The 26,487-nt window shown below is 42.2% G+C and overlaps 1 protein-coding gene across 1 annotated transcript in view; it reads right to left on the bottom strand.

The window, feature by feature from the left end:
• The window catches only part of man1a2 (mannosidase, alpha, class 1A, member 2), a 209,227-nt gene that overhangs the window by 28,276 nt on the left and 154,464 nt on the right, over positions 1-26,487 (bottom strand). Inside the window, exons 6-8 of the mRNA XM_033617549.2 lie at positions 21,299-21,393; positions 16,041-16,164; positions 15,458-15,551 (exon numbers count right to left, since the gene is read on the bottom strand). Coding sequence (XP_033473440.1) covers positions 15,458-15,551; positions 16,041-16,164; positions 21,299-21,393 — 313 coding nt within the window. The remainder of the gene's footprint in view (positions 1-15,457; positions 15,552-16,040; positions 16,165-21,298; positions 21,394-26,487) is intronic.

Raw genomic sequence — 26,487 nt, 5'->3', positions numbered from 1 at the left:
GTTCAGAGCTGCAACCAATAAATACAGTGACTACTGAAGACTCATTTGTCTCTGGAATGAATGTCAACTGTAACTTTTCCCATTAAAGATACAAGCCAGATGTTAGTGGGTATTGAAGGGTTATTTGTCAAGTCTGAAGGGGGCTGAACAGACCCAAGGGCTAACCTTACAAATACTAAATAGATTTCATATTTCACTCTAACACGTGAACCCAGGATAATGCTGGAGTTTGTGGTTGGGAAGAAAGACATCTGAGCTACTTCTTTCAGCCTGCTGCTGCTGCTGCTGCTGCTCTAAACAAACCCAGATAAGCAGCAGAAAATCAATGGATGGAGGGACAGTGCTTCTCGCCATCATTACCATTTCTACTATGGTTAATGTGCATTCCTCGCAGAGAGGGGAATTACCAGCAGCCCTGAGCCAACTGTAGCTACATTTTAAAGCTTATTTATATTCAAAATGTTGATTTGGCTGAGAGCACAGTGAAGTTGGTTGGACAAACTTTGGAAATTAGCAGATATTGTAGATAACAGATAAAGTTTAAAAAGTTAACTTATTTTCCAGGGGTGAGACTCTCGTTGCTTGAGGACAGAGATCCTCTCTCTTTGGATTTGGATTGGAAGTCGATACCTTTCTGTCCATGCACAGAATAATTCATTAGCAGCAGAGAGGAGAGAGAGTGACAGTAAATCCTCTATAATACAGTTAGAATTATTTCACTATATCACAGCCGCAATTTAACAATAGTTTTAACCAGAAAGACCTTGAAATGTGAGACTTGGTCAAGTTAGGTCAAGTCAAAAACTAAAATTGCAGCTTTATGGTTGTATGCTTCCTCCACCCAGTCAAGTTACAGTTTACATCATTTCTGTCCCTCTCGCATGTAGTCATGACAGTAGACAATGCTTCAAATATTAATGTTGCTGAAACAATGCTACGAACTCTATAACATGGATGCTTCACACACATCTTCAATCAACAAAGTTTCAAGATGGACACCCAAGGTTAATGTCACCAATTCAGTATTTGACCTTCTGTTCCTGAGATATGACGTTAAATAATAGCCAGAAAAGTGTATTTGCAGAACATCATGATGTCACAGTAAAGTTGACCTTTACAATTTTTGGCAGTTTGGCCTTTATTTGATAGGACAGACAGTATAAAAGAGGGCAGAAAGAGAAGAGGACATGCAGCAAAGGGCTCTACCAGGTGAGCTTCCAGGGCAGCCCATGACCTTGACCTTTGATCACCAAATTCTAATCAGTTCATCGTTGAGTCCAAGTGGACGTTTGTGCCAAATTTGGGGAAATTTCCTTAAGGTGTTCTTGAGATGTGTTCACGAGAATGGGACAGACAGACAACCCAAAAACGAAGAGAACATACCACAAGGCGAAAACGGACACCTATCAGCTACCCCTCCAATGAAGGGGCGCTGATTCTCAATAGAACCGCTAAAAGTGTTGAATATATTCTTCCAAAATGGCCGAATTTCTGGGTATGACGACAGAGAGTTGAACAAAGTGCCGCCTTATGTGTTGTATTTATTAAAGATGGGAGATACGTCAGGGTATATCTTGATTTTGTATAATGAAGTCTATGGATAACCTTAAACTTGTGTGTTGAAAATGGCATTATTTCCTAGGGTTGAGCAGAATACTCAGATGAAATGAGTCTCCAGTGCAGATAACAGTACAGATAATGTACTTTTTAAAAGTAAGACTATCATACGAGTAAAATGTGTCATTATCTGTACTCGTGATAAAGTAACATCCCCATTTTGGTAGCTGTGTTTAATCTATTAATCTTGTGATAAAATATCTGAAGCTCAATTCTTAGGCCATTCTGTAAATACTTTTCTCATAGGTAATAAACATTGCAACTTCTGGTCAATCCATGCTTCAAATAACAACCTTTGATTAGGCCCAGCCCACTTTCAATTTAACCACACCCCCTTCTGACATAAACCCCACCCATTTCGAGTACAGATACAGATAATTTAGTTGGTTGAACAGATACAGACACAGATACAGATAATGGTGCACTCGCTCATTCCTGTTTCCTTTCCACTGTACAAAGTTGAGTATATTTTGGATGTGCTTTCGAGCAATGGACATAGGGATGGACCCTTTAACGTGTGGCTTATTGTACCCAAATCCATTCTGAGGTCTCACCATCATTATCGATGAGCGCTTCTCTTCACCACGCTGTATTATGAAGACTGGTTGCCCAATAATACCCCCTAAAGTTGGGGAGGCTGATATGTGATATTTTTCTACAAGCGTCCCGCTCACTGTGACACTCTCCACAAGCTTTTGTCAGAATTAATCCTGTAAATAATCAGACTCTCATCTAGTTCAGAGTCTCTGAATCATTTCTTGCTGTGCTCATCTTGTTTTGTCTCACTATCTTTATCTCTTATGTTTGCCAATCTCTTTCTACTGACTGAGCCGTTGTTTGATTTTTACAATAAAATATGTGAAACCACATCTGAGGCGATGGCGTATGAAAGCAAAACCACTTGTTTCCAACATGGACCCTGATGTATCACATGGAGCACAACACAAGGAACAAGTACAAGTTAAATCAGATTATCAGACCACAAAAAAAAACAAAAAAAACCCCAACATAATACACCACCCACGGCTCCAACTGCCCTCTCACATGAGACAAATATAAAGAAGATGATAACAGATTAAAACACAAGTTGGAACTGCAAGTGCTCATTCAAGTTGTGTCTGATCTGTATTTTTCTCGTCCTTCTACCTTTCTCCGTTTCACAATCACCTCCCACACTCTTTCAAGTTAGCATCCACCCACACACATGCCCTCCGCTGCTCGCCTCTCCAGCATGTTCCTGCCAATCAAAGGATCCGGGTCACGCAGGAGGCGCCTGTCAATCAAAGGGAGGGTCTGCTGAGGAGGCGGCTTCAAACACACAGTACAACCGCAGACACACATGTACACAGGCGGACGTCTTCACAAAGCTTCAATCACACACGGGTTTAAAACACAGGTCAAGGGCACAGGCTGCTGAGGTAATACTAATAACCTCTGAGTATGTTATCGAGTGGGACAGCGCGGGTCATTTCTATGCAGCTCCCGACCCATTGAAGAACACAACAGCAAATGTCAGCCATGGTTTACCTCATGTTTATTCACCACATCTGTCTTTTTGACTGACAACATATCATCATGGATTTGCAAGAGGGACGGTGTATGTTTTTAAAAAAATTAATTTTAACTTAGAATTACCTAACATGGCCAAACATTAGGGCTGAGGCTGCTCCAGCACCGTCTACTGACAAGGTTTGAACAACACAGTCTGTAATTAATTCAGGATTTTACCATAACTAATGGGCTATCTGAACCTTCGTTATGAATTTTGAACAGCATATGCTAAAGTGCCTGTCAGAACATGTGCAACTTTGACAAAATCCTCTGATCTGACTTGAGAACTTCATAACATCAGGTCAAACATAAGGGTAAAGGTCAGCTAAGCTTGGCGCAAGATTTGTGTCAGCGGGAGTGAACAGCATGGACAAGCTGAGAAAAAAAAATTGTTGGGACTGTTTTGGAGCTGCTTTTAAGATCCTTAAGATCTCTTGGATGTGAGGGACTTCCACTGCGGGGGCATCGCCATCAGGATGGAGTTTTATGGCAGCTGATGTTAATGGTAAGAGCTAGTGTCTTACTAGTTTCTAGTTTTTCTACCGAGCTACACCCTCCAACCGCATCACCGTGTGGAAGGATGCGTGCATATTGTCATGAGCGAGAGATTTAAACATTAATGGCGTGCTTAGCTGAGCGACAAAGAGCAGACGTAAAGCTAGGATTTTTTTCCGGAGGGAGGCTTTAGTAAAGAGACAACAGGATTCATTCATTCATTCATTCATTCATTTTCCGTAACTGCTTATCCTGTTAGGGGTCTCAGGGGGCTGGAGCCTATACTAGATGACATTGGGCAAGAGGCAGGGTTCACCCTGGACAGGTCACCAGACTATCACAGGGCTCACACATAGAGACAGAAAACCACTCACACTCACATTCACACCTACGGGCAATTTAGAGTCACCAATTAACCTGCATGTCTCTGGACTGTGAGAGGAAGCTGAAGCACCTGGAGGAAACCCACTCTGACACAGGGAGAACATGCAAACTCCACACAGAGGGGCTCCTCCAGCCTGGGTTCAAACCAGGAACCCTCTTGCTGTAAGGTGACAATGCTAACTACACCACCGTGCCACCGAGACAACTGGAAGTCCGACATTATCCAAAAAGACACATGCAGTTCAGAGAGAAACTGTGTCTGAGTCAAAGCAGCGCACATCTTTTGACTAACAGCTGATGGAACCACCACTGTAAGAACGTTCCAGCAGTTTTCCGTAGCTTCGGTAGTTTTCCAGTAAGCGTGGACACATACACAGTCATGCATGCATATTAACACTGTGCAGCAAGTCTGATGTTGTGCTCATCGACGGCTGTTTTCCCAGTTAAAAACTGAGCCAATCAAAGCTTTGCAGATGAGATTAAGAAAAATTGCAACAGAAGTTGCCACAAAAAGCTGGTTTGATGTTTTTGATTATTTTCCTTTTCACTTAATTTTCTGGTGTTTTACGTCAGGTGGACAAAAATGCCAGCTAGATAAAACGATAATTAAGTGGTTTAGAAAATCTAAAGGCTAGAAAATTTGCTCCAGTAGATGGGCAGTGCTTCGTTTTGGCTCCACCTTTCAACATGGCGGCCAGGTCACAAAATTTCTAATTTTACAGCTAAACAGTGCACTGGAATAAGTTTCTGAAAACATTTGCGGTGAGAAAAACGCAATGTAATAACAGAATCTTGATTTATATTTGATCAGCATTGCCTACTTTGACAGCTGTGTTACAGCGTCCTCGGCTCTGATTGGTTGTTTTCATTCAGCCATGCTGGACTCTAGCAAATGCATCAGAAGCAGTACGAGGTTTTTTTTTTTTATGGTGTATGCTTTTCATTTCTTCTGGACTATTTTTGTAAGGCAGCAATACTTGTTCAGCTCCTGAGTCCAAGACCATTTTCCCTATGGGGACAATAAAGTATATCGTATCATATCATATCGCATCGCATCGTAGTGACAGTCTCGGCAAATATCAGAAAAATCAAATCAAAATTAAAATTCAGATTTATTTCTGTTTTAGGAATAATTAATTTTGCTATGTGGAAATCCTGTGAGTGGTGTGTGTGTGTCTGTGTGTGTGTGTGTGTGTGTGAGCAAAGGAGAGTGTCAGTGAGTAGGTTAAAAAGAGGGAGTGGGTGGCGTGTGTGTGTGTGTGTGTGCGTGTGTGTGTAGGCAGAGGAGTGTGTGGTAATAAGGCTGTCAGTCACAGCAGGATCTCATTAAGACGGAGGAGCTCAGCCTCATTCCTCATTAGTTGAGCTTAACTACTGTCTACACACCTACACTGCACAGTAACACACACACAAAAAATTCATATACAGTGACACAGTCACACACACTTTCGACACGCTTCTACCCTTCAAACGCAGGCACACATTCACATATAACTCTCACCCAGTACTTACAACTACTCACAATTTAAATGTTCATATTCAAACACACACACAGCTGTCTCACACACACCCATGTACATCAGAACCAAAGTGAAAGACAATTACTTGAAAAAAACAAACAAAACAAAACACTTGATTTTACTATTTTACAAACCAGTTGGACTTTTAAAGATAACAAATCCTCCAAACAACACCTGATTGATGAGTTGCCACGGGAGCTGATACAGTAGACAACACTGCGGCCACAGGCAGATTCCGGCTGATGGTGTGTGTTAATTCTGTGCCTGGTACCAGCGCACATAAATCTAACGTGAGACAGCCGCGCTTCCTCGATTCAGCCCTGAAAGCTCAGTCTAAATGCTCCTGTAATGAATTTAAATGGATGTCCCTGTTTGACTCTGCGGCAGTTACAGGTGTTCAGAAATATGCAAATAACAATCCCACAACACCACGTTGTACACACAGCGTGTTTATCTGAAAACAGAATTGTCATTTTCTGCCTTCCTGACTCTGTGAATGATAATCACGGTATCATGTCGGCACCGTGAGCAGTGACTGTGGAGGATCTTTGTTGATGCTTTATTGATGTGTCTGCTGTTGATTAAAAACATGGTTAACAAGATAAGTGATGTTTGTCTTTCTAAGTTTGAAGCCGCTTTTTAACCAAATCTCTGATCCTTACTGTGAACACGGAAATGTACACTGATTAAACTCGCCTTTAAGAAATAAACAGTACGTCCTTGGTTAACTTTGGTTCTTGTTGTCATACCAAAAACAAGACATTAAAATGTCATTTATCTTTCCGCCATGATACTGTTGATACTGAGTAATCCTCAACAGATTAAGGAGACTGCTTTTTGTGTCGCAGTTACAGTCTGAAATTAACTTTTTTTACTGCCTTCACTGCCTTTTTTGTCTGATATAAATTAAGTTCCTAAAAGCCATACAGTACACATGAACGTCCCGCCTATGTTGGGAAGTAAGACATGGGAACATAAGAAGAACGAAGAGGTTTAGCGCTCCAACTGCCTCACAAGGAATGGCAAGCCTGTCCTGTGCTCTTACACCAGGGGAATCTTCTATCAGGAGGGACTTTAGAGATTAGGTCCAAAGACACTGGAGCACATGGACAAGAGGCAACAAACTTTACTAAACAAACTGATGCTTTGACGCCAGATGTGTCTTCATCAGACTCCTGACTCTGATGAAGACACATCTGGTGTCCTGACACAGGAACGTTACTTGGGTCTTGAGGAGCTGCAGTGTTTAATTATAGGCAAACTGAAACGTACACTGTACATTTACTACCACTTGACAACTTAACTGCTAATATCTCATCTGCTCTGATCATCAACACCTGTCTGTTCTGAGCTCATCCACCATCACCCTCACACTCTCTCTTGCTCGAACGGCACACACGCACTGTGCCCATCCCTCAGACAAAACTGACAAATGCATGAGCAAATCTTTTTATTGATGGTTATTGGTTAGAACTTAGACTCTGAATCAAAATGAATAATGTTCTTCAGCTAATAGCGTTGCTTTAAACAGCAGTTATATGTCTTTCTGATGTGCCTTTTCTCTGTCCACCAAAGTGGCAAACGGCCAGACAATTTTACACGCTACTGCGAACAACTAACCATGAATTTGCAGGTGGCGGGTGCTAATTTCAGACCCTGGTCACAATATATGCAGAAATTGAAGACAGAAACTAGAATTACTGCCCTGCAGTAATAAGCCTCCATGCACCACTCAGCTGCACTTACAATTTACATCCATGTCTGTGAAAACATGGATACCAAGATTAGTGTCACCAATTCAGTACCTGGCTGAATGTCTCCTCTGAGATATGACGTTGAGTAAGGGCCAGAAAAGTGCTTTTGCAGAACATTATGTCGTCACAGTGAAGTTGACCTTTTTGGTTATAAAATGTCATCACCCTTCTGTGCAGAGTCCGCATGTTCTCCCTGAGGTTTCCTCCAGGTACTCCAGCTTCCTCCCACAGTCCAAAGACATGCAGGTTAACTGGTGACTCTAAATTGTCCGTAGGTGTGAATGTGAGTGTGAATGGTTGTCTGTCTCTATGTGTCAGCCCTGTGATAGTCTGGTGACCTGTCCAGGGTGAACCCTGCCTCTCACCCAATGTCAACTGGGATAGGCTCCAGCCCCCCCGTGACAAGATAAGGAGTTACGGAAACTGAAATGAAATGTCACAGCTACATCATTATATCCTATTAGATATTTGTGTGAAATTTTGTCGTAACTAGCATATGAATTCTTGAGTAATTGCCCAAAACATGTAGTGTGAGGTCACAGTAACTTTGACCTTTGACCACCAAATTCTTATCAGCTTATTTTTCAGTCCAAGTGGATGTTTGTGCCAAATTTGAAGAAATTCCCTCAAGGTGTTCTTGAGATACTGCATTCACGAGAATGAGACAGAAGCAAGGTCACAGTGACCTTTAACCACCAATATCTAATCAGTTCATTACTAAGTCCAAATGAACGTTTGTGCCAAATTTGAAGACCTTCCTTCAAGGCATTCTTGGGATATCTCGTTCACAAGAATGGGAGCGACATACGTACGGACAACCCAAAAACATAATGCTTACAGCCATGGCTATCGCTGGCGTTTTTGATGTTGTTTTGTCAGTTTAAAGACAATGTGAAGTCAAGTCATGTTTTTGGTCTGAACAAACACTGACAAGAACATCAACTATTGTTTTAATTATTTGTCCCTCTAATTATTAATCCATTTGTTTGGTTGATGTAGCTGTTGGTGAGATTTCTGTATTTTCTTCTGCTGGTAGTGTCGTGCCAAAACTTCACCCACTGCCCCAGGCCAACTTTTCCTCCCCAGAATGCACTGCAGAAAGTCACCCAGCTACTGGCATCCACAAACAACCTACAGTGGACAAGGGTACAGTGGTGGCATGATTGGTCATGATTACTTCACAGCTAAATAAATAAACCGTAATGAAAACAGAAGAAACCAAGTCTTCTAATCATCAGAGGCACCTTTGTGTTATCATTTGTTATTTTGTGAGGATTTATCAATATTCAAGGGCATTTTTGCTCCGAGCCCCGTTGGGCTTCACATTAATTACATTCCTCCCGGCTAACACCCTCCCTCCTTTTAACTGCACCATGCAGCCTCTCCATGCAGCGCTCAGGGGCCTCTGCAGCAGCTCACGTTGGTTCTGGAGCAGCTATGGGCTTTAATTAAACCAGTGCTGCTTTGCTGTGATCAACTGGTGAAGGCAACAAAAGGGAATGGCAGCTAATTAATGTGTCCAGGCTTAAGACTGTGAGAGCACACGTACAGTAACATTTAAAGAGCTCACTAGATGTGTAAGATGATACGTGCACAGAGGCAGCGTTCAGACACACACTGATATGTGCACTCACTGTAGCCCGTTTAATACTGCCTGTTAAAGCCTCATTGCTCTGCCTGTATATAAAGTACGATTGCAGAATGGGGGGACAGAGTTGTCTTGCCTTTAAGCTGGCAGCGAAGGTAGTAACAGCGTAAAATCGATGTCTGTGTAAAAAAGTGGGTCCGCTCCATTTCAGTGCACCCGTGCACCGCTTCGTATGTAACGGCAAGGGCCGGGAAAACTGTTTAAATGGAGTGTAATCTGTCAGCCAGCAGCAGCAACAGCATAACTGCCAGATGACAAAACAAACAATGTCGGCCTACAGGGCAAAAGCCACACTGGCTTTCTTAGTTGGCAAAAATTTGCCTGCAAGGACAGTAATGATCACAATAGGATTTTATGTGTACCTGAACGATGTCTATCAGTTCTCTGTCTTATCAATCTCCCTTTACTTGTTTGTGTTTGTACGGGCCATGTGGTCATGGCAACATAAACTCTTCTCGTTCTCACCACTGAAATTTAGCAACAGATCCAACAAATCTACCATAACTGCTAAATGGTGTGCAGACTCCATCTACTTGCCGCACCACAGATGTATGTCGGTGTAGTAATGGTGCAGACCCAGTGTAAGCCGGCAGGACGGGAGGGATGTGAAGTTTTGATGATGTGTTACGTATGTGAACCACACTGAATGATTTATAAAGCAGCTAGCAGCAGTTAGCAGCTAACTCAAAGAGGAAAAGAAACCCTATATGTCTGCAAATTGGGAAGACAATGAGGTTCAGGAACTCCTTACCCTGTCAGCAGAAAACGAGATTAACTGCCATATAACAGGGACGGGAAGTGACTGTTGCTGCCTGATCTATATATGTCGCACTTCACTCTGACGTTGTTGTGCTAAGTCCCAGACACACCAAATCAACTTTAGAGAACTAGCGCTGACAAAAGCCCCCTGCTGCGTTGCCTTTTGTCACCTGTGTCTCGGCCAAAAAGTTGCACTTAAACACACCCCAAAGATTACAGCCAACGGCCAACCAGCATGTATGTTCTGCGCCTGCATGAGAGGAAATAACTCTCCAATAAGTTATTAATAACTTTCCGTTTCAAAAGGGAAACTGGAAGACCGTCTTGACGCTAGTTAGCACATTAACAACACAATCCAATATTGAAAGAACAATGCATATTTATTGTGGGCCAGTGGACAATAACACAAACCATCATGAAACATTTCAGTTGAGGAGCTCAGTGGCTAATGAAACAAGTTTGTTTTGGCCTCATTCCCTCTTGACTTTAGCTGTTTGTTTACTTTCCTCACTTCCGTTTCTCTTCTCATGTGCTGAGCTGAACTGCCAATCAGAGTGATTTCATTCACTGATGGACTCCGCCACCGACAACACAGGTTCAACATGCTGAATCAGCCCAAAAAAACAGTAATAGCCAACAGGGACCGACAAGGGGCAACAGTGCGTCACACAATGCACAAACTAGGGAGACAGATGCTAACTGATAGCCCAACATTGACGAACGGCTGACGGTTGGCTTGGTGTGTCAGGGCCTTATACATCAGGTCTGTCATGTCTTTTTGTACTTCCGGAATGCCAGCATGCTCTCTAAAATTACACTCTGGGGTGGCATCATGACTGTAAAAAACAAGGGGTCTTCACTGGAGCTGTATCACTGGATATCTGTGTAAAAAGAGCTTATATTTGTATGACTCAAAGACATACACAAAGAAACACTCAGCCTGTGATACACACACACACACACACACAAACAAACACAGAAACAACATCAAACATCCGTCATCACCTGCCCAGTCATGCAGCTCGCCAGCTAACTATCCATCTGTTAATGTACTCATCCATCCATCAATCAATCCGCCCTCCCTCCATCTTCTGTCCATTTTTTCCCCCTGCTTTTGGCCCAAAGTCTGTGCACTTACAAGTACATCAGTCTGACTGCCAAGCCACATATCCATCCATTAATGAGACCCTCCTTTCATCCATCCATCCATGAGGGCTCTCCATTTGTTTTGTCGACAAGTAAAACAAATAAAACAATAGGTTTCATCTTGCTGGACCACAGAAGTTGTTGAAAAAATGTATATATAACATTGTACCATCTTCTTCCGTCCTCTGTGCACAATCTGTGTGTGAATTGCCTATTTCCTATTTACTTGTGTTGTGAAAATTGAATGGACCTAATGTGGCACACTCTTACGTGGTGACTCATTCCCCTGGACAAATAAAAACAAAACAACATATTCAATTTTAAACAGATTTCATCTTTTCATTTCCTTTCACTGAACAAAAGCACAATTTGAGCAGATAGTCACATCTAATCGACAGGCGCTCAGTTAAAAAAAAAATACTTCTAAAGCAAGTGCAGACAGAAAAAGGAATATTTTAATATCCACAATGTTATAATATTCTGTGGGAATATTAAGATAACAACCCACAAATCTTTACATATCTGTCATCCAGCATCTTAGTCGCTGTTAAACGCCTTCTCAGGTCCAAACCTATCCCTACTGAAATGCTGTAAAGTAAACAAAAAGGAATATTTAATACTCCCCTGTGAGAGTTTGGATGATAAGTTGAAATATCCCCAAGTAACATTAGGGAGAAAAGTACAAACATTCAGAGTGCGACGTATGAAAGTAAGTGTAAAATATTCTGAATAAATGTTTGGAAGATGACTCAAAGGACTGATAGCACACTGAAAGTTCAGCAGCACTCTGAAGTCACAGCAGGCAGGAGACAAAAATCTCCTAAATTTCAAGATTTCAAAGGTTTTATTTGTCACATGCTCACTGAATAAGTGCAATGAAATGCAGACTGGCACACAATAAGATGCAAGTTTTCCGGAAAGCGGCTCGGCTAAAAACAACAAGCCTTACCTTCTGGTGCAAGCCACATTTTGGCCTTTGCTGTGGCCCAAAAACTGACATTCATAGAAAAGATTGGGTTCATTTTGAGCCAGAGCATCTGCAGATTAATTCCATACCTGATTCGTTATGATCCACTAAAGTTAGGCACAATAGAAGATGGATAAGTCAACTCTTCGCCGCCATCTTGACTGTAAGGGAGCCAGAAGGGACAATTCCACCAGACACAGCTGCCACATGTTTGAACTGTCTATCCATCCATCCATCCGTCCATCCATCCATCCATCCATCAGGCCAAGCAAAGCAGCCCAGATGTCCCTCTCCCCAGCAACGCTTTCCAGCTCCTCCTGGGGGACCCCAAGGTGTTCCCAGGCCAGATGAGATATGGAATTCCTCCAGTGTGTTCTGGGTCTGCCCCAGGGCCTCCTACCAGTGGGACGTGCCCAGAACACCTCAAACAGGTGGCGCCCAGGAGGCATCCTGATCAGATGCCCGAACCACATTAACTAGCCCCTTTTGACGCAGAGGAACAGCGGCTCTACTCCAAGCTCCCTCCAGATGTCCAAAACACCTTACCCTATCTCTAAGGCTGAGCCCAGACAACCCCCCTTCGAGCTGTGCCCTGTTTTTTCAGTCTGATGCACGGTGTTACATCACATGGGAAGCGTTTAAGAAGTGAGTGTTTTGCGTACCCGATTTTGCAGACTTGCAGAATTTGGTAATTTGGACATTTTTCCTTGATATTTGTGCTTCTACCAAAAGTACCTAATTAGGCGGAGTAGTTAAATGTTTTCTTTTTGTCCATTTTAGTTGTGTTTATTGTTGTTGTTGTTTCCTGCTTTGCTGTGCTGAAACCTACCGACAAAGTAAATGCCATTTAAAGTCAAGTTCTGAACGACATTGATCAAAGATTTGTGGCATCTTAGTCATTTAAAATAAATGTATCCTCATAATTGTACTTTAACTATATCTCATTTAACATTGACAGAATTCCGTGACGCACATGTAGCCGAAAAAGCTCCTACACTCTACTGGAAATGAGTGGACCCCATCTGCAGCTCTGCAACAGGTTAAGTCAACCCTTACACAACAGAACATTGTTGGACATGTGCAACAAAGAAGAGGAAGCCTTGGCCTTAGAAAGAGCAGACCATCATCGTACAAGGCAACTCCATCTCAAAGTCTTGTGGTTGAGGAGGTGCACTGGCAAGAGCAGGCAATGAGGTGCACAACAAGGACAGTGGATGAGATGAAAGGGAGTTGAGGGGAGAAGGTTCTCTTGGAGGGAGTTGTGGGACATGTAAGCATCTCAAACAAGCTTCATAATACAAGCCACCTACAATGTCCTGCCATCTCTGAGGAACCTTAACCAATGGTACGGCAAAGACCCTACGTGGCCTCTCTGTCCATCTCCAGAAAAACTTAAACACATTCTGGTTGGCTTCAAGACTTGTCTTTACTAACCTCAGAACAGACCTCGTGCTTTGGTCCACCTCACTGCGCTTCATCTTCATCCTTTAGCTCTTTTAGGGAGGATGCTGCGGAGGAGGGCTATGAACACAAGGGGCCTTATGTACGCTGAGCTGGCAGCCAACGTTGAGCGACGTGGCTGTAAAGCGAAGTTTTACCCAGTGGAAGTTGGCTGCAGAGGTTTAATGGGCAAGTAAACTACCAGGCTGCGTAAAGACATGGGAATTTGAGGCCAAGCCCAATGTCAGGCCATCAAAATCCTCACCAGTGCTGCCAAACAGGCAAGCCAGTGGTTCTGGATTAAGAAGAGAAAAACCACTTGGACTCGACGGTAGCGGGAGTAAAAGCAGTGGGGGGCGAAACTGGGACACCAGATGTTGTGATGAGCCCTCTGGGCAGCAAAGGACAGTCCCCACCTGATGGACTCAATGGGGCTTTTAATCCAATCTTAACCTAATGGGTCCCACTCGGAAACCCTCACATGACATTAGCACACCCTCTCATAGTCTCAAGTATGTGCAACAACAAGGGATTGTTTCACCAAGCCCTAAACTGAATTCATACAGTGCCTGTTAGCAGAACTCAACCTGCTCTGTGCAACACACTGCGGCCCCTCACAAATAGACATTATGCATATTTTTATAGCTTCTGGATGGTTCTGATATGAGCTGCGGCGTGCCTGCTGGGAATTATGAGAATTGTCTTAAGTGGCTGGGACGCGGCACTCTACTGAGCGCACTTTTCTAGTACATACGGCAATTACTGTCCATCACAAATGCACATTACTCTATTTCATATACATTATATTCCACTCCTATATATTCACGTCTGCACTATTTTATGCCTTGATTGTCATTTTTCAGCATTTTCTTTTAATACATACTTGCAGGCAAATTGTTAGAGGCAGCCTCAGATCTGAGATTTTCACTGCCAAGAACTGCTTCACTGTAATTTTTGTGTATATGACAATGAATAAATTGAAATATGCAAATGTACAAGGTGTTCAGTTCAAAGTACTGACAGACGACTGTACTGGACGAGGGCGAAGATAACTTTCAGCACATCAATCCACCTGCTACTTAGCAGGTCTATACCTGCTGTACATGTTGAAATGATGCTGTGTTCAGAACAAGTGTCCTACCTTATTTTAAACTGTATTTTGACACATCCATTAGGTGTGACAACATAAATATTTAATGGGTTTTCACATGTTTGTTGAGGTTGTGTTTCTTATTCTGCCTCTCCTTTCAATCACTCAGTGTGACCACAATTAAACAGCCTGTTTGTTCGTCACCACGTGTCAAGTAGAGTGAAACACCAAATTATTGTAGGTGTAGCCACCAAACACATATGCGTTGCACCAGCTTTAATTATATACTTGCCGTAAATTACTTTAACCAGAGATGACAGGTTTCAGGGCAGGAATGGTGTGTAACTTCACTTCCAACTTCGCTCAGTGAGCTGTTAATTTCCCCGGGCAGACCGCCAAACTGTAATCAATATAGTGGGAATAATGTGTTCCTCCCTTCCATCTTCTTCTACTCGCTTCAATTTGTTCTCATTAAAGACGATCCATCCTGCGTCTTCTCTTTTGTTCACTTTGTGTTGATTTCTCCTGTTTCACTTCATGTCATCTGGGTACATGATCATTTAAAGCTCACAAGAACATTCTGACACTTTTTCCACCTGGCTGCTCGTAGATCAATGATCCAGGAATTCAAGTGTATTCTCAAATAAATATAAAACGCATCTACACAACACCTGAAAGGCCCAAGGCATCACCATGTAATCGCCCCCCAGCATGACATGAGTCTGCCCAGGGCCTCCTACCAGTGGGACATGCCAGGGACATCTCTAACGGGAGGCGCCCAGGAGGCATCCTGATTAGATGGCCAAACCACCTCAACTGACGCCTTTCGACATGAAGGAGCAGTGGCTCTACTCTGAGCTCCCTCCGGATGTCCGAGCTCCTCACCCTATCTCTAAGGCTGAGCCCAGACACCCCAGACGAAGCTCATTTCGGCCACTTGTATCTGCAAACCTCATTCTTTCGGTCACTACCCGGAGCTCATGACCATAGGTGAGGGTTGGGACGTAGATGGACCAGTAAACTGAAAATTTCACCTTCCGGCTCAGTTTGATGACCATGTCAAAGTAAAGCAAACGGTGTACTTACGTTGGCCCCAGCGACCCGTGCGAGGGTTCAGGTAGTTTGGGTACAGCCCGTTGGGTCTGTCCATTTTGGCTAGCAGCTTCCGGATGTGCATCACCTTAAATCAACATCAGACATAAAAGGTTATAGAAACCAGAGCATATTTCTCTTGAAAAATGGTAAATCTTCCTCGTGTTTTTAATAACCTCCAACAAGGAGGTTATGTTTACAGTTTGTTTTGACTGTCAGTGGGATTACAGAAAGCAGATGCAAATCACTGATTTTTCACTTTTATTAAAATTGAGAGATCGGGTATTTGGCCTTGGCGAAGGTCTACGCTCTCCGAGTGCCCCTCTACTTTTGTACTGTGTCTTGCTCAATTAATTTAACCACTTCTTTTATTGTGCTGTTTACTTTTAGTATACAGAATATCACCTTTCTGTGTTTTGATGCAACTTTCTCTAATTTAAAGTACAAGACAGTGCACTTAGAGAGCACAGATCTCCGCCAAGGCCAGTGGTCCACTCTTCTATGGTATGCAAACAGGGACAATACAAAGCAGAGAGAAGATGCAGACATGCATACCCAATATGAAACCAATTATTACCTTCTGGTAGTAGGCAGGGTTTCCTGTCAGGTAGGTAAGGTGGACAAACTCCATGTGAAGAGTCCCAAACTCAGCCAAGATGCTGCTGCCTGCCGACGCCCAACCCCAGTTACGACCAACACCGCTGGAAGAGAAGGAGGAAGAGGAGAAGATGACAGTGAGGAGATCATAATAACAATAATAATACTAAAACCAAACCATAAATCATAAAATCAAGTAAGATACAACATATTAAAAGAGTTGCAGCAGCGTGAAGCCTAAAAGGAAAGATTTTCTGACCTGTATCAGGAAAGTCAGAGCTAGTTAAATGCTGAAGCGAACAGATATGTTGTTAGCTTTCTTTTAAAAAATATTTAGCGAGCTAGCTTCCCTGGTATCTATAGGTAGTGTGTTCCATAGATTTGGGGTGTCACTGACAAAGGCTGCATCCCTGATTTTCTCCTGGCTGTTGCTACTGTAGGACCTCCAATAAACCAGCAGCAGATGATCGCAGTGCTCTTGGAGGCAAATAGTTAACAAGGGAGTCAGCAATGTAGCTCAGTCCCAGCCCATGTAAGGCTTTGTATACAAGGAGGAGGAGCTTAAAATCAATTCTACATGTAACAGGAAGTCACTGCAGAGCAGCTCAGACTGGCCTGATGTGCTCTCTCCTCTTGGTTCTGGTTAACAGCCGAGCTGCAGAGTTTTGAATGAGCTGAAGTCTCTCAGTGGTGTTAATTGGAAGGCCTGTAAAAAGGGCATTACAATAGTCGAGTCAGCTTGAAATAAAAGCATGAATCAATTTCTCGGCATCTCTAACATTTAGAAATGGTTGTACCTCAGCTATGTTTCTGAGGTGGAAATATGATGTTTTCAACACCTTGTTAATGTGGGACTTGAAGCTCAGATCTGAGTGAAGGATCACACCAAGGCTTGTAACCTCAGATTTAATCCAGGGAGCTAAATTTCCCAGATTCTTAAGCAGCATTTCTCTTTTTGTTTGAGATGAAAGTGGTGATGAGAGGGAGAAGGCAAGAGGAGAACAGAGTTGGTTGTGGAGGGTGAGAAACAGATGTGATGGAGAGCAAGACAATAAGGAGGAGAGAGGAAGGTGGACAAAGAAACAACAATTCTACAAACCCAATATAAAAAGAGTAATAAAGGCTGTAACTGTCCCATAGACAGATGATGGGTGGATAAATAGATGACTTATGTCAGGTTGTGAGATTTCTAGCCTGAAATAGGGTCTTTCTGTGCTGAAATTAAATTTAAAAAAAAGCACCAACTACGAGCCTCTAGCATCTAAAACTGAGTAAATAGTGAAATGAAGAAGAAAGATCAAAAACAGGAATCTTGATAACTGCAATTTTAAGTCATCTGTGGTTTGATTTTCTAATAAATAATTCACAGAAAACTGAATCGCTGTAAATAATAATGTCTGAACAGGGATTTAAACATCACAGCAACTGTAATTCTCCCTAAATGTAAGACATTAAGATACTAGTGCACTTTTCCTGGCTGGACTCCTCATCTTTACAACACCATCAAACCAGAAAACATAACTTTCAGTCTAGTGAAACACACACACACTCAGTGTTGGTGTTGGACTGACTGCAACAGGTTCAGCACCAGTTCAGTAGAACGTCTCGGTCACATTTACACGGGACCATATGTGGCGCAGAAGGCATCTGGAACTGGTTTAATATTAAATGAGTGCATGTAACATTAATGGGCTGCAACCTGTGTGTGAGGAGGAAGTTTCTGTCATTGTCTGAACAAGCTAAAAAAGAGAGCGATATGTTGTATGGGTGTGTATTTAGACTAAATTTCTGTCCCTGCCATTATTCTTCTGGTATTTGTGTGTGTAGTTGCATTTTCTTGGGTGTTTTTGTTTGTTCGTCTTTTGGGAGACTGACAGGAAATCCCCACTTGAAGCCAGATGTGAGCAGAGTGTAAGCGTCCTGTCATCCAGTCCAAAAATGTCTCAGCCGTCTGTCAGCTGCAGCTCCTGGGGAGCTGAGTGGACGACACTAACCTGCCTTCACTAAATTGACAGCAGAAATTTACTGACCCAAAATAGTTTTCACGTCGGCTCTGTGGGAAGAAATCAGCCGTCGTTTCATGTATTGATTCATTGATTTTATTTCTCCGCCCACCGCAGTGAGTGAGAGGAATAACTCACAGCTCACAGAAAGAAGGAGAGCTTTGATCAATCAATGTAGATACAGTTAATAAGTTCACGACACATACACAGTGGAATATTTGTGGGATTTTAAAGGGATACTTTGGAGAATTTTAACCAGCCTTGTATCATATCAATATGGGTAGAATGTGTGAATGAACTCTGGGGTAAACGTCCCTCCAGCTAACCAGCACCCAGATCTCCCTGCTCATCTACCAGGTGGATTTTCACCAACTCAAGGGCTGTTGCTTGGACTACAGATTGAAATGCTGCATTGTCGTGTGAAGAATTTTCCTAGTCGACCAATAGTCGTCATTGAGGGCCATTAGTCGACTGGTCGCCCGCATGTTTGATATCAATTTAATGATTAAATGATATATTTTGGTGGTTTGAGTTGAAGGTGTGAGAAAGAATAGTATCAGTAACATTGTTAACACTGTGCTACATTACAGAGAAATACAAAACCGTACTAATGAACCTTCATTAATATAGGCCTATACTATACCACTTTGGATTTCCTGCCCGACATGTTATTAACTAGCCTGTGGAATAAAAGCAGGTACCAGCCCTGGAAATTAAGCTGACTCCTGTCTGACTGCTGAGCGTGGACACTTCCTGTGTCTGTCCTTTCAAATTAAATTCACACATGGTCCAGTCATATAGGTTTGCTTTAATTTGACAAGGCGCAGCTCTAATAGAGTTTGCGACTAAGCGACCAATGAAATCTTGCTGACTAATGACCTTTCTGGTCGACTAACATTTGGTCAACTATTGGGGGGCAGCCTTAGCTACATCACCCACCAGCAGGAGCATTTATTGATCCGGTGCAGCACAGTGCATTCTGGTAGATGTAGGTTGCGTACCTCATGAGCAAATACCACAGTCCTTTTTCCTTTCTTTTCTCTGACCATGTAGCACCAGTGTCAAAAGTATTTGTGTCTTTTTACTGTATAGACATCCTAGTTTTATGAAAAGACCATCAGTGAAATACTCATGCTCAAATAATCAGCTGTCTACACAAATTATGCTTCACTAAACTTGACAAAAATAGACTTTAAGTGTAAAAAAAATCTTGGTTGTCTCCATGAGACCTGTCTTCATGGATTTAATAAAATGGAGGCATATCTGGTCTGTGAGACGGGCGAGTTATGGATGTCTAAAACACTTCTAAAAATGCCTTTAGTTTGGACTGGCCATAAGACAAAACTTAAAAGTGTCTGCTCTCTTACGAATATGTCTTAATAGAGGCACTCTTGTAAAAAACACCTCTTCAACAAGGAGACCAGCGAGAAATGGAGGGAGATACAAAGTACACACACAGTAATGCTATGGTAATGTTAGACTTGAGGCTGAGGCTACAACAGGAAACTTGACCATTGTTACAAACCGCAGGTCAACAGGGTGACTACAGGTTTCTACAAGTTTAATTTAACACTCCTCTAACACTGTTTTTCTGCTTCTTATTAAATTGATTCAATGCTTCTCAGGTTGAAGTTGACTGAAGCGACGCTGGGAAAAACACAAGGGCACCAGATTATATAATGACCAGTGATGAAAGTGAGAGCACAGTTTGTACACACCCACACAGTCCTGTGAAGAGGTCTAATCAGGCTACAAAAGTCCAAACACCTGTGTGGGCAGACTGAATTTAAAAAGACATCTGGAGATGAGTTGCTGCAGTATAGTAACATGAAGAATGTATCTGCGAGGGACTCTGAGTAACAGCCATTTATGAGGCAGATATACATTGTATTTTACAATATACGGTATTTAAATTTTCACTTGAAACAGTATTTGTACACAGTGGTATCAGCATTTTCTCTCAAGTAAAAGATCTGAATACTTCCTCCACCACTGCACCTGAGTCAGGAGTTCCTCTCAGATCTACAAATACCCCTTTTTGACAGTTATGTGCTGGCTTGGTTTGGTTTGGTTTGGTTTGGGCCGTCAGCCCAGCACTGCAGGGATTTGTGTCTCCATTACAACAGGGCTACCTACTTGAAGTTGTGTCTTTAACTGATGACAACTTGTCTTGAGAGATGACGTTTAAATCGGAGTGCTGCTCCATGGCTAAAGTCCCCTGTTATTTTTGCTGCATGTGTTTTAATTTACCTGTTGGAGGTGAGCTGTTTGCAGAGGTGCAGTAAGAGCCTGTTGTCTGTAGCTCTTCATCAACATCTCACTGTGGCTGTTTCTGATTTCACTTTCCTCCCTGCTGTATTATTAGTCTTGTCTTTATTGAAGAAAAGCCGCTAACAAAGTTCAGCTAATTCAGTAATAACACATTTAATTTCCTGTAGACTCTTCACAATAAAAATCCCCCACTATTTTATTATGTAATACCTTTTATTGTGAAGCAGCAAAATAAGGAAATATTGAGTTTTCTAGCAGCAACTTCGCACAACTTCTAATACGGTGGATAGTGAACATGAAACAGTAAAATAAAGCAGATATCTAAAGCTTGTTTGAAGTGGAACGAACAGGTACATTACTTTAGTCACTGTCACTGGCGCATGCCGCTGCCAGGGGAAGAATATTGACAATTAAGCTCTAACCTGCAACCTGGAGAGTCCTGTGAGATGGAGTCAAATCTTCAAATTGTTATACATTTTCGGCCAAATTGCAGGTTTATAGCAGATGCAGTCAGCTATTAACCGCCTGTATCTGGTGAGTTAGACTACTGCTAAAGAGACAGGTATTTTCTCAGATGTTTGTAGACTTACAATCATCAGGTGGACACAAACATGACTCCATATGAATGATAATGTTTCTCTGAATCTGCTGGATGTGTAAGTCTACAACTGCTTGCTAACAAGCTTGCCGTTTCAATATAAGATGCTGTAATGTCAGTGTTGTGTTCACAGTCTCCACTGCCCCAAAGTGACCAACAAATCTATTATTGTGGGTATAAAATTTACTAATATACAGTGAGACATTTTTTGTCTTTAGGAAGAAACAGTAAAGAAGAAAAAGGCTGAAACTGACAAAAACAATCTGCCCACCAAGTTGTTTAACTGTCAGTGAGGTTGAGTGGCACATCTCACTTTATATTCATCTCAGCTGCTGGATAAAGGGGGTGGATTTCAGTGTCACTGACCTCTTAAGGTTGACCATGGCCCAGGGGATTCCTGTGGGGGTGTTAAAGGCAGGAAGCAGCTTCTCTGCTAGCTGGACCGCCTTCATCTTAAATACCTGGAGAGAGAGGAGAAGAGAAAAGGAGACGGTTAACTTAAAGACTGGTTTACTTTCCTTTTAACGCATTCACCTGAAATATTCTGCAGTCCATCAACCCTCCCCTGATTAATATTCTTCTCACAGCTGACAGGTACAAGCATAAAACAACTGCCAACCACCAAAACAAATGTAGGATGAAGGCAAATAAGGCAGAGTGAGATGTCAGGAGACAAACGATTGCTAAATGATGGTCACAGAGTGTCAGAGCCGAGCAGATTTATGGAGGAGACTGGCAGACTAATATATGCAAAAACCTCCCTTCAAACTGTGCTGCAGTAATATGAAATGTTGCAGAATACCACCGAGATGTCTGGAAGAAAAGCTTGGAGGTCAAACCGCAGCGAGTGAGCAGAGCGAGATACCACAGTACACAGTCAGAGTTGGGTTTCTATTATCGTGACTGGCGTCTAATTTATACTGAGTGAAGGAGGGAAATGGACATGTGTTCGTTTTGAGATTACACAAGTTCCTGCACTCGTCTGACAGATGAAGGATCACAAAAATCTGCTGAGGCCCTTGTTCTTTCCTCAGCGCGCCAATCAAAGAGATAAAAGCAAACTAAGGTTATTCTGCTGCTCAACTCGCTGCATACAAGCATACGCTGAAATCTGAAAATGTGACTGTAGAAAATGTAAAACTGTTGAAGACAGACAACTCAGGACGAATTAACAACAGGAAAATGCAAAATATCTACCTGCTAATATTTCACATTAAAACTATTCATACCGGCAGCAATGCAAAAAGAGCTGCAAAGATGAATCAATCAGTTGTCAACTAATAAATCAATCGCTAAATAAATTCATCAGAGATTAATCTGTAAGAAAAAAGTCTTTATTTTCTTATTCTGGCTTCTTAAATGTGATTTTTGCCCCTAGTTTCTTTACTCCTCTATGACAGTAAACTGAATATCTTTGGGTTATGGAAATTTTAAAGACATTTTTCACCATTTAGTGACATTTTATGGACCAAAAACTGATCAATTAATCTAGAAAATAATCAACCGATTAATCGAAAATGAAAATAATTGTTAGTTAATGCAAATTTCTGAGTCCTAGATGAAAATTTGCAATGGTTATTTGTTAAATAAAAGGCCAGTACAGATTTGTGGCAGCTCAATGAATCATCCAGTGGGACAATTGAGTTTCCTTTCAGCTAAATTCCCCAAGTGAATTTAAGTTTCAAATTAACATCCATCTATTTTCCTGTACCAACCGGTTTTCAGAATCTTTTATTCCCTTCTGCTATTTGTCTTTAAATTCTCTGTAAATTTTTGTTTTTCCTTACTTTTATGATAATCTGTCGACTGACTTTTATTAATTGATTCCTTTATTCCACTGAACTCCTTATTCTATTACTCATTTATTTGTGTCTACATGATACTGTATGTTATGTTATAGTATGTTTGCAAGGCAAGCTGTTCAAACAACCTGCCCCTAGTGGGATTAATAAAGTTGTCTGAAACTGAATTATCCGTAACCGCTTTTCTTAGACATGATCAAGACGACCTGCTGAAGTTCAACCTGACCATCAGAATGGGGAAGAAAGGTGATTTAAGTGACTTTGAACGTGGCATGGTTGTTGGTGCCAGACGGGCTGATCTGTCAGAAATTGCTGATCTACTGTCACACACAGCCATCTCTATGGTTTACAGAGGATGGTCCAAAAAAGAGAAAATATCCAGTGAGCCAAAATGCCTTGTTGATGCCAGAGGTCAGAGGAGAATGGCCAGACTGGTTCAAGATGATAGAAAGGCAACAGGAAGTCAAATAACCACTGGTTACAACCAAGGACTGCAGAAGACCATCTCTGAACCAACAACACGTCCAGCCTTGAAGCAGATGGGCTACAGCAGCAGAAGACCACACCAGGTGTCACTCCTGTCAGCTAACAACAGGAAACTGAGGCTACAGTTCACACAGGCTCACCAAAACTGGACAATAGAAGATTGGAAAAACGCTGCCTGGTCTGATGAGTCTGGATTTCTGCTGCTACATTCAGATGGTAGGGTCAGAATTTGGCGTCATGGATCCATCCTGCCTTGTATCAACGGTTCAGGCTGCTGCTGGTGGTGTAATGGTGTGGGGGAGATTTTCTTAGTACCAACTGAGCATGGTTTAAACACCACAGCCTACCTGAGTATTGTTGCTGGCCGTGTACCTAACAAAGTGGCCACTGAGTGCAATTTTTACTGCCATTTTCATAAACAGAAAGCAGACATATACAGTACAGGCCAAAAGTTTGGACACACCTTCTCATTCAATGCGTTTTCTTTATTTTCATGACTATTTACATTGTAGATTCTCACTGAAGGCATCAAAACTATGAATGAACACATGTGGAGTTATGTACTTAACAAAAAAAGGTGAAATAACTGAAAACATGTTTTATATTCTAGTTTCTTCAAAATAGCCACCCTTTGCTCTGATTACTGCTTTGCACACTCTTGGCATTCTCTCCATGAGCTTCAAGAGGTAGTCACCTGAAATGGTTTCCACTTCACAGGTGTGCCTTATCAGGGTTAATTAGTGGAATTTCTTGCTTTATCAATGGGGTTGGGAACATCAGTTGTGTTGTGCAGAAGTCAGGTTAATACACAGCCGACAGCCCTATTGGACAACTGTTAAAATTCATATTATGGCAAGAACCAATCAGCTAACTAAAGAAAAACGAGTGGCCATCATTACTTTAAGAAATGAAGGTCAGTCAGTCCGGAAAATTGCAAAAACTTTAAATGTGTCCCCAAGTGGAGTCGCAAAAACCATCAAGCGCTACAACGAAACTGGCACACATGAGGACCGACCCAGGAAAGGAAGACCAAGAGTCACCTCTGCTTCTGAGGATAAGTTCATCCGAGTCACCAGCCTCAGAAATCGCAAGTTAACAGCAGCTCAGATCAGAAACCAGATGAATGCCACACAGACTTCTAGCAGCAGACCCATCTCTAGAACAACTGTTAAGAGGAGACTGTGCGAATCAGGCCTTCATGGTCAAATAGCTGCTAGGAAACCACTGCTAAGGAGAGGCAACAAGCAGAAGAGATTTGTTTGGGCCAAGAAACACAAGGAATGGACATTAGACCAGTGGAAATCTGTGCTTTGGTCTGATGAGTCCAAATTTGAGATCTTTGGTTCCAACCGCCGTGTCTTTGTGAGACGCAGAAAAGGTGAACGGATGGATTCCACATGCCTGGTTCCCACTGTGAAGCATGGAGGAGGAGGTGTGATGGTGTGGGGGTGTTTTGCTGGTGACACTGTTGGGGATTTATTCAAAATTGAAGGCACACTGAACCAGCATGGCTACCACAGCATCCTGCAGCGACATGCCATCCCATCCGGTTTGCGTTTAGTTGGACGATCATTTATTTTTCAACAGGACAATGACCCCAAACACACCTCCAGGCTGTGTAAGGGCTATTTGACCAAGAAGGAGAGTGATGGAGTGCTGCGGCAGATGACCTGGCCTCCACAGTCACCGGACCTGAACCCAATCCAGATGGTTTGGGGTGAGCTGGACCGCAGAGTGAAGGCAAAGGGGCCAACAAGTGCTAAACACCTCTGGGAACTCCTTCAAGACTGTTGGAAAACCATTTCAGGTGACTACCTCTTGAAGCTCATGGAGAGAATGCCAAGAGTGTGCAAAGCAGTAATCAGAGCAAAGGGTGGCTATTTTGAAGAAACTAGAATATAAAACATGTTTTCAGTTATTTCACCTTTTTTTGTTAAGTACATAACTCCACATGTGTTCATTCATAGTTTTGATGCCTTCAGTGAGAATCTACGATGTAAATAGTCATGAAAATAAAGAAAACGCATTGAATGAGAAGGTGTGTCCAAACTTTTGGCCTGTACTGTATATATATATTTTCTATCTTGCTGCCATTTCTTTGCCTGAATGTACAATCTGTGTTACTCAGGCTGAGTTTTTATGTGAGACACCTGCAGAGCGAAATAAACCCACACAAATAGGATTTTTTTTACAAAGGTGTCACATTTATGTCCAAACAAAACATGAAATCTTATTTTAAAAATCTAATTATTCACAGCATGGCTTTCAAACCTCAGAAGTAAACATGACATTCACAGCAGGACGCGTTCTGTAAGAGCTGCTTTCTGGTTTTTGACAGCTGACGAGCACACCGCAGTCACACTGATGAAAATATGTATCCCATGAGCCAGGTCCCTGAAAAAAATATCTTAATCCCCAAGTGGCGCCGAGAGACAAAAATGGAGCTGACAAATAAATACAGCAAACTGACAACAAAAATTATAATTATAACTCAGAAGAGTGTTTACCAAATCATTATAGTGACATACCACTTGATGCTTCACCTTCTTCGCTTCAGTATTGTTACATTTCAAAATAAAACTGGGTGTCAATCTCAGCTGTGTTTTTGTTGAATAATGTGAAACATCTGCTGCACTTGTGATTTAGAAATACAAAAATCTGGTGTTACTCTCTACCTAAATGAAAAAAAAAAAAAAAAAAAAAAAAAAACCACGGTAAAAAGCAGGATGGAGTTTTTGACTATTTGATTCAAGGGGCCTGACTCGACTGCCGATCTCATGGTCGAATCATCACAGTTGCAGGAATATATGGTCATTTTATTTAACCAGAAAAAAACTCAAGATTAGGGGCTGAAATTGTGTGAGAGGCAGGGTACACCCTGGACAGGTCACCAGACAATCACAGGGCTGACACATAGAGACAGACAACCATTCACACTCATATTCACACCTACGGACAATTTAGAGCCACCAATTAAAGCCTAGTTCACATTACACGATTTTCACTGCGATTCTGGCGATCTTGAGAGCCACCTTGGGTCGGAGGTGAGTCGGCAGATAGTCTGCCATGACGAGTCCTCATGTGTGAACAAGCCTACGAGCAAGTCGCCCCCTCCTCTGAGACTGGGACTGGATATCTGACATAGAAAACTGGAGAAGTGTGACACGACTGACAAAGAGCATCAGCCAATGAGAGGCGGGATACGTCCCACGTCAGTACGTAGGAGGACGGAAGAAATGTGAGGAGGACAAGCCGCAGGGTTGCCAC

This window comes from Epinephelus lanceolatus, chromosome 14 (genome assembly GCF_041903045.1).
Source record: "Epinephelus lanceolatus isolate andai-2023 chromosome 14, ASM4190304v1, whole genome shotgun sequence".
In the NCBI taxonomy this organism is placed as follows: Eukaryota; Metazoa; Chordata; class Actinopteri; order Perciformes; family Serranidae; genus Epinephelus; species Epinephelus lanceolatus.
Note: the sequence above shows the minus strand (reverse complement) of the source record. Positions and strands in the feature narration are given on the sequence as shown.